General features: G+C 29.7%; 2 protein-coding genes across 5 annotated transcripts; both read left to right on the top strand.

Annotated features, from left to right (window-relative positions):
* Positions 1–77: 77 nt before the first annotated feature.
* Positions 78–2,011, top strand: LOC112455545 (the record flags this gene model as incomplete). Its single annotated transcript, XM_025017540.1, has 2 exons — positions 78–170; positions 1,249–2,011. Coding segments are annotated over 2 exons (750 nt in total), but the record flags the coding sequence as incomplete, so codon positions are not given.
* A 3,976-nt stretch (positions 2,012–5,987) lies between these two features.
* LOC112455546 (speckle-type POZ protein-like) lies at positions 5,988–8,229 on the top strand. Of its 4 annotated transcripts, XM_025017543.1 has the most exons (3): positions 5,988–6,306; positions 7,192–7,411; positions 7,631–8,229. In XM_025017543.1, the coding sequence occupies exons 1-3, from the start codon at positions 6,175–6,177 to the stop codon at positions 8,206–8,208; spliced, it is 930 nt and encodes a 309-aa protein (XP_024873311.1). In that variant the 5' UTR covers positions 5,988–6,174; the 3' UTR covers positions 8,209–8,229. The 4 variants fall into 4 exon arrangements, with proteins under 4 accessions (XP_024873311.1, XP_024873310.1, XP_024873309.1 ...); XM_025017542.1 differs by having other exon boundaries at positions 5,988–6,303; positions 7,192–8,229; XM_025017541.1 differs by having other exon boundaries at positions 7,192–8,229.
* Positions 8,230–8,639: the final 410 nt, after the last annotated feature.

Below are 8,639 nucleotides of genomic sequence, written 5' to 3'. Positions count from 1 at the left end.
CATGCATGCATACATATATAGATATATATATGCCAAATTGTTTGAATTATATAATTATATTTATAAAAATTGAATAGATCTTAGGTTCGACTTCGACCACAGTAAACGGTGGTGCAACTGATCAAGATTCAACGGAAAAGCGAATAAGACGTGAAATAGAAGAGGAGGATGTAAGTGTAAGTTGTTAACAGTTCTCTTTTCAACTTTGTTGACTACGGCTGTGGCCCACTTGATGCTACTAATGCTTCGAAGCATTCCCCTTCTCTTTTCTTTCAATAAAAAAAGAAGAAGAAGAACGCTTTAAAGCATTTGTAGCGTCAAGTGGACCGCAGCTTTTTACGTGTTATTAAAACATTAGAAACCGCATAAAGGCTATTCTACAATTGCGTAAACGTGGTCGTAAGTAGTTGTAATGTACGGCGTGGTTGTAAAGCGGTACTGCGGTTGTAAAGTGTATTGTGGAAGATGGTTGAACTTCATCTTTCACGACTATGCCAGATGTGAACGTAAAAGCCAACCAATCAGAGTGCATTCGAAATACACACTGCACTCTGATTGGTTGCTTTAATCAAGTTTACAACGTATCGTTACTCTATTGTAGATTGATCCGTTGTACAAGATTCACTACTACTACTACTTCTACTCCTACAACCCTAAGTTTACGAAATTGTAGAATAGCCTTAAGATTTTGTAGTAATGAATATAAAATGAATTAATACATTCGTGACATTTTCTGAAGCAGTTCCATGCATTCTACGTAGCAAAAAAAATTTTATAAACATTCACGTATCAAATCTGTAATTTTTTGAATTATATAATTATATTTATAAAAATTGAATATATGTACATTAACGTTTATGATATATAAAATTAGAAATAAAAAGATATCCTTAATTTTTATGAAAATTTTATATAGTAACACTAACAATAAAACTTAGACAAGAAATTAAGCAATTTATGAATAATTCTTGCAAGTTTTCTTTTACAACTTGGCTATTAATTCAATTCTTTTTTATGATTGTCTGTCATAAAATGTTATTCTTGTTAAAAATGATATATTAAATATAAGATGTCTCCTCTACTTTTTCAGTGTAATCTGATTTCAATTATGATTTTATACATGATAAATATATTATTACATGTTAAGATATTTGTTTGAAATACAATCTATTTTATTAAGAAGAATACATACTTTTAGGACTATTTAATGTTGATTATTTTCATTATTCATAAATAAATTATTTCCAGACTTCTGACACTTTGGACAGTTCTGACAGTGAAGAAGAAATTGATGAAGATATCTGTACTGAGATTGTACCTGAAAAGAAGCAAACAGTATCACCTTCCTATATTAAGAGCTGTTCTCAAACACAGATTAAGACGAATAGTATACTTGACCATACATGGAAAATTAATCAATTTATGTGGCTTTATAATACTGTGAAGACAATGACATATGTGTCTCCACCATTTCCAGAAACTGGTCAATACCGGATTCAAATGAAAGTTTTACCTCGAACTAGTTACTACTCTGGGACGTATAATGTAGTATGCTTTTATATACTTACTAGTAATACATTTAACGCTTTGTGTACCACTACTATATCGCTATTATCTGGAAAAGTTTTATCATCAAAATCCATATCAGGTCCTATATCGAATAACACATTGTTAATTGAAATCCAGAGAGACTTGGACAAACTTCTGTCACATAGAGATGAGCTTACAATTCATTGCAAGTTCGAATTTTTTTGTAATCTGATAAATAAAACTATACGTTTGAATTCACTACCATCTTCAAATAAAGTTTCAGAAAACGTGACATATTTTGAAGACTTGACTTTTGATGAGTTTTGCTCTAAAAATAAAACGGCTTCAGAAAAAAAATCAGTTGATAGAAAATAAATGTTGCATAAAAAAAAAATTGTTCATTAACGGTAGTTACTTTAAGAATGTCTACCTTATACATGATGGGATAGAAAGAGATATGACTGAAATGAATTAATAACGTATAATGAAATAGAAATATTTTTTTAACCGATTTAATTATATTATAACTGGCTCAATAAGACAATGTGATATGACATGCTTAAAAAATTATTGACTACAGCTGATAAATATGATGTACTAGCTTTGAAATTAACATGTAAACATTATTTGTTACGCAGTCTTAAGATTGAGAATGCCGTAGAACTTATGCAGCTTGCGTCTTCGTGTAATGCAAAATTTTTAGAAGTGCATTCGGCAAATTTTATTAAGTTTCATGCAAAAGAAATTACAAATACTAAAAAATATTGAACTCGTTCACTATCAAGATAAAATTAATGCAGAAAGTAAAGGAAAATGTAAAACACGCTTGAAATCAACATTAATCATTTCTTTTTATTATTGTTGATAACTAATTAAAATTTTTTAACGATTAATATTCGATTTATATAATATTGCAATCTTAAATATAAATTTATAAAACATGATAAAGATATTTTTCTCATTTAATCTGTAAACATGTTTCCTTTATTTTCACAAATATATTATAATTTTTATTTTTTATATGTATAAGAATTTGCGAACAGAAAAGTATTATTATACATTGAAAATAATTCGTTATTTAAGTTCAAGTGTACGAATGAACCTATTATTAATTATACTTAATGACTCCGTCCAACGAGAGATTAGTATCTCTCATTGGACGGAGTATAGTTTAGTTACTAATTTTCTCATGTTTGATCTCAAACAGGTTGATCTAAAACAAAAGGAAATAAAAAATATGAATCTTTACAATCTTATGTTACCTATAAATATTTTTAAATTTAATTACTATATCTTATTAAAATTTCCAATCGTTCTGTAGATCATCCTGTGTATATATTAATGATGTCAGAGTCTTTAGAAACTACTTTTTTTAACGAGTCAATTTTTTATAAATTCAAACTTTATTTTTGTTCTTCAGTATTTTTCGTAATTATACGTTTTCGATATTGTCATTAATTTGAGTTCAATAAAATGTGATTAAAATTGAAACAGAATCAAATTCATAATTATTGCTTAATATATGTAGATAAAAAATTAATAACTTATGTTTTATTATTTGTTTATTTTTCTACCAGTTTATTTATCTTTATTTCTTATTCAAAGGCATGTATGATATTGAGCAATTTATGTATAGATATATTCGATTTAATACAATTATACGATCCGATCATCTGACGATGGAAAAAGAAAGTTCGCACAAATTAGAGATCAGCTACATAAATTTGAGTTAAATTTGATAACTTATTTCGAAATTTAATTTGTTTTTAAAATAAAAATAAAATCTTTTTAATTTTGTATCTTTTATTAATCTAGTTTCTGCACTACATTCAAAATGAAACTTTTATATAATTGTCGCTTTAAGAGAAAGTAATTTGAAAACAAAAGATAAAGTGTGAATTACGAAATCAGGTAGAAGCAATTAATATTACTAAACAGTAATAGTTGAAATGAAATGTTTGATTTGTCAGGTAGTGAGATTTTAATTGATGTATTCTATGTATCCTATATGATGTATCTTATACATATAATGGAAGAAGTTCGTGATATATCAGTCATCGAATCTATTCGTTCGTTTATTATTTGCTAGCATATTTTAAAGATGCAATTAACAGTTATTGCATACATGAGGAAGTCGAAAAAGAGATACTCATTAATTATTATGGTAAAACTTGACTATGCAAAACTTTGATAATTATAGTATTTTTATGTTATTCTCGTTATAAAAATAGTCATAAGTTATAAAAGTTCTTCATGTAGTTTTAAGTTTCTCATTGCATCTAGATATCTTAAGTCTTAAGTGATACTTAAAATAAATCAATCATATTAAAGAATCATTAAACTAATTTTTCTGCTAAATGTAACCTAATTTATGTTACGTATACTATAGCTTTTCAGTACTGTTAGCACATTTCGGAATACAGCCAACAAAAGAATAAGTAGCTGGTCTTTAAACGCTATTTGACAAAAGGATCCAAGCATCAGTAGCCCAGAGATGTCAGATTTGTATCGTGGCGCTTACTCAGCCTGCTCAGCCGTTAGATGCGTTCTAAAAGAAAAAAACCATGTAAGGTAAAAGTACCAATATCCGAACATTTATCTAAATCTGGACACCTTTATTATTTATAAGCGAATTAAAATAAAAAATTATAGTCCCTACAAATGTTTATTTCCATAAATTTATATATTTTTTGAAGGTGTCTCAGACATTAGGTACTTGTCTAAGCATTGGTACATTTACCCTCCCTATTCTTAAGTATCCGGGTATTGGTCCTTTTACCTTATGTACGTGTGATACATGTATGTGACTCTTAAGTTGCGTGCCCCCTCCACCTATCTTCCGAGTATCCCGAGTGAGCCGGGGCCTGGTGCACAAGCTCAAATCTGACATGAATGGCATCTCTGTACTTCTGTAGCGAGAGAACTGAGAGAAGTGGCCGCCATCATTTGTGACTGGCATTTGTCATTGTTTTTCGCAACACATCTTGTTATATTCACAGTAGCTTGGAAACTTGATTTGGTAAAAGGAAAAGGTAAAAGGAATTAAAAGAGATCAGTTGCTACATCTGTTCTTTAAGCTAATAATTTCTTCATCTGGACGGTGCCGCGGTGTTGGAATATTATCGAAGCCTGTCGTTAGAGAAACCTGATACGTTAAGTTTAACTGATCAAAATTCAACGGAAGAGCAAACAATACCTACAAATACTTTTCTACCAGTTCATTTATTTTTTTTTATTAATTCAGAGGCAAATATAATGAATAAATTATGTATAGAGATATTCGATTTAATAGAAATGTATCATCTGTAGGTGGAAAGAAAATACTTCACAAAAGTTATAAATTGGCTACAAAAATTTAAGTTTGATAACTCATTATTTCGAAATCTATAAAGATTTGTTTTAAAAATAAAAAAGGAACAAATATGATCCTTTTGGTCAATTTAGTATATCTCGTTAATCTATAAGTTTCTGTGCTTAATTTGAAATAAAACTTTATATTATTGCTTTGGGAGAAGGTAATTCGAAAATAAAGGATAAGGCAAAGTGTAACAGTGAAAACTCGGTAGAAGAAATTTATTTCCAAACAATGATATTGTTGAAATGTAATGTTAAATCAGCCAGGTAAAGCAAAAATTTGACGTATTTTTTATATCGATCAAGCCTACTTAGAACTTGATCCGTTCACTCGTTATCGAGATCTCAACATCTCGGGTACTCGCAACCCGTCGCGTCGCGTAAAAGAGTCACGGTCGGTCTCGCTCCGCGTGTACTTGGCGCGAGACACTACCGTGTCTCTTGATACATGATAAAGAAGGTTCGTGATATACCAATCATCAAACGTATATTCGTTCATAATATTAGTAACAAATGTTTTAGCGATGCGCAATTAACAGTTATTATTGGATAAATGAGGAAGTCGACACTCATTAATTATTAGAGTAAAAGTTGACTGCGCAAAACTTTAGTAAAATATTTTAGTATCTTGAAGTTTAATTTCGTTGTCAGTGAAAATAGTCGTAAGTCATAAAAGTTCTTCACGTAGATCTAATTGTAGAGAGGAGTTCCTTATTTAAGGATATATCTTAAGAGTTAACGTAAGATACTTAATAAATATTACCTAAAGTAAATTAATCATATTAAAAAACCAATAAGTTAATTTTTCTGCTGAGCTTATGTAACGTGCATTTCGGGAAATGTATTAATAGTATTAAAAATCCATATAATTTACATTAAGTTTGCTATAGATTTTCAGTACTGTCAGTATAATTCGGAATACACCAAAAAATAGAATAAAGCCTCTAAACACTACTGACAAAACAATTAAGATGTCAGTGGCCCAGAGGTGCCAGATTTGAACTCGCGGCGGGTCGAATAGGATGCGTGACACCTCCATCTATCTTCCGGTTCCGGATTAGCCTAGCCGGCGCGCGAGTCTGGCAACGCTGCAATAGCCACGTTCATTTGTTCATTCGTTATAAGTTATTTCTCATATGTAGTTGTTGATATAGCACATGTTTACAGTAGCGTGTGGAAACTTGATTCGACAAAAGGAAATCTTAATCAAAGGAGTCAGTTGCCACAAGTCTGTACACGTATTAGTTTAATAATTTCTTCATCTGGACGGTGTTGGAATATTACCGAAGCATGTCGGTTGCAAGGAAACGTAAGATTATAGGTCCGGCCACAAGGACCATAGTACCGTACCGTGGTGTCCGTGGTTCGACTGATCAAGATTCAACGGAAAAGCGAATAAGACGTAAAACGGAAGAGGAGGTTGTAAGTTGTTAACAGTTCTCTTTTCAACTTGACTACGGCTGCGGTCCACTTGATGCTACAAATGCTTCGAAGCATTCATCTTCTCCTTTCGTTCAATAAAGAAAGAAGAAGAAGAAGAACGCTTTAAAGCATTTGTAGCGTCAAGTGGACCGCAGCTTTTTACGTGTTATAGAAAGCGCAGATTTTGTAGTATGTATAAATGAATTAATACATTCGCGACATTTTCTGAAGCAATTCCATGCATTTTACATAGCAAAGAAAATGCATAACATTTATTCACGTATCAAATCTGTTTTCTACTCTCATGTGTAATTTGAATGCGTTTAAAAATTATTTATGCAAAAAGTCTGTCTCAGATATCTGTTACTTGTATAGGAATTCAAGATAGAACTCTATATGTAATATAAGGAATATTCAGAATATTATTTTGACATATATATATGTATCAAATTTTTTGAATTGTATAATTATATTTATAAAAATTGAATATATGTACATTATGTATATTATATACATATGTATATTAATGTGCATGATGTATAAAATTAGAAATAACAAATTTAATTCTTATGAGAATTTTACACATAGATCGTCTACCACTCTAATAAAACTTAGACAAGAAAGCAATTTACTAATAATTCTTGTAAGTTTTCCTCTATAACTTGGCTATTAATTTAATTCTTTTTTATGATTATGTGTTTATAAAATGTTATTCTTATTAAAAATGATATATTAAATGTAGGATGTCATTCTATACATGATAAACATATTATTACATGTTAAGATTATTGTTTGAAATACAGTCTATTTTATTAAGAAGCATAGACACTTTTAGGACTATTTAATGTTGATTATTTTCATTATTCATAAATAAATTATTTCCAGACTTCTGACAGTGAAGAAGAAAGTGATGAGGATATCTGTACTGAGATTGTACCTGGAAAGGAGCAAACAGTGTCTTTACCATTGTCACCTTCCTATATAAAGAGCTGTTCTCGAACTCAGATTAAGTCGACTATAGTTGACCATACATGGAAAATTGATCAATTTATGTGTCTTCCTAATATCACGAGTATGATAAAGTCGCCACCGTTTCCAGACACAGGTCAATACATGATTCAAATAGATATTTTACGTCAACCTGATACAATATGTGTATTAAAATTTTGTATACTTACTAGTAAAACATTTAACGGTTCATGTACCACTACTATAATGCTACAGCCTGCAAGAACTTTAACATCAAGATTCATTACGGGTGGTATATCAAATAAGACATTGTTACTTGAAATCTCGACATCTAACTTTCAAATTCATTATTCAGATACTCTTATAGTACATTGCAAGTTGGAATATTTTCATGAGCTGGAACATGAAACTACACGTATGAATTTAATACCATCGTCAACAGTTTTTTCAAAAGACGCTAGATATTTTGAAAATTTGATCTTTGACAAGGAACCTAAAGATGAGGAATCAATCAAATTTGTGGTAGGAAGAGAACAGTATTTTGTATCAAAAAAATTGTTGTGGGCCAGTAAGAGTAGCTACTTTAAAAATATCTGCCGTACACATGAGCAGGGAAGAGAAAAAAATATGACAAAGGAATTAACGAGTAACGAGTTACAAACTTTTAAACAGATTTTATTATATATTATAACTGGCTCAGTAAAGCAATGCGATTATGACATGCTTAAAAAATTATTAACAGCAGCTGATAAATATGATGTACTAGCTTTGAAACTGACATGTGAACATTATTTGTTACGCAGTCTTACGATTGAGAATGCCGTAGAACTTGTGCAGCTTGCGTCTTCGTGTAATGCAAAATTTTTAGAAGTGCATTCGGCAAATTTTATTAAGTTTCATACAAAAGAAATTACAAATACTAAGGAATGTTGAACTCGTTTACAATCAAAATAATATTAATGCAGAAAATAAAAAAAAATGTAAACACGCTTGAAATCATTTCTTTTTATTATTGTTTAATTAAAATTTTATGTCGATTAATATTTGATTTATATAATATTGCAGTCTTGAATATAAATTCATAAAACATGATAGATATTTTTTTTTTTTTTTTTTTATTCAATGTGTAAATATGTTTCCTTTATTTTCACAAATATATTATAATTTTTATTTTTTATATGTATAAGAATTTGCGAACAGAAATGTATTATTATACATTGAAAATAATTCGTTATTTAAGTTCAAGTGTACGAATGAACCTATTATTAATTATACTTAATGACTCCGTTCAACGAGAGATTGGTATCTCTCATTGGACGGAGTATAGTTTAGTTGCTAATTTTCTCATGTTTGATCTCAAACAG

Source organism: Temnothorax curvispinosus, unplaced genomic scaffold (assembly GCF_003070985.1).
Source record: "Temnothorax curvispinosus isolate PA1 unplaced genomic scaffold, ASM307098v1 QBEX01006171.1, whole genome shotgun sequence".
Lineage (NCBI taxonomy): Eukaryota > Metazoa > Arthropoda > Insecta > Hymenoptera > Formicidae > Temnothorax > Temnothorax curvispinosus.
This window is presented reverse-complemented; position numbering and strand designations above follow the sequence as displayed.

Coding starts and splice junctions, on each gene's coding strand:
- LOC112455546 (XM_025017541.1), top strand. CDS start 6,175: ATGTCGGTTGCAAGGAAACGTAAGATTATAGGTCCGGCCACAAGGACC. Junction 6,307..7,191: donor GTAAAACGGAAGAGGAGGTT/GTAAGTTGTTAA, acceptor AATTATTTCCAG/ACTTCTGACAGTGAAGAAGA.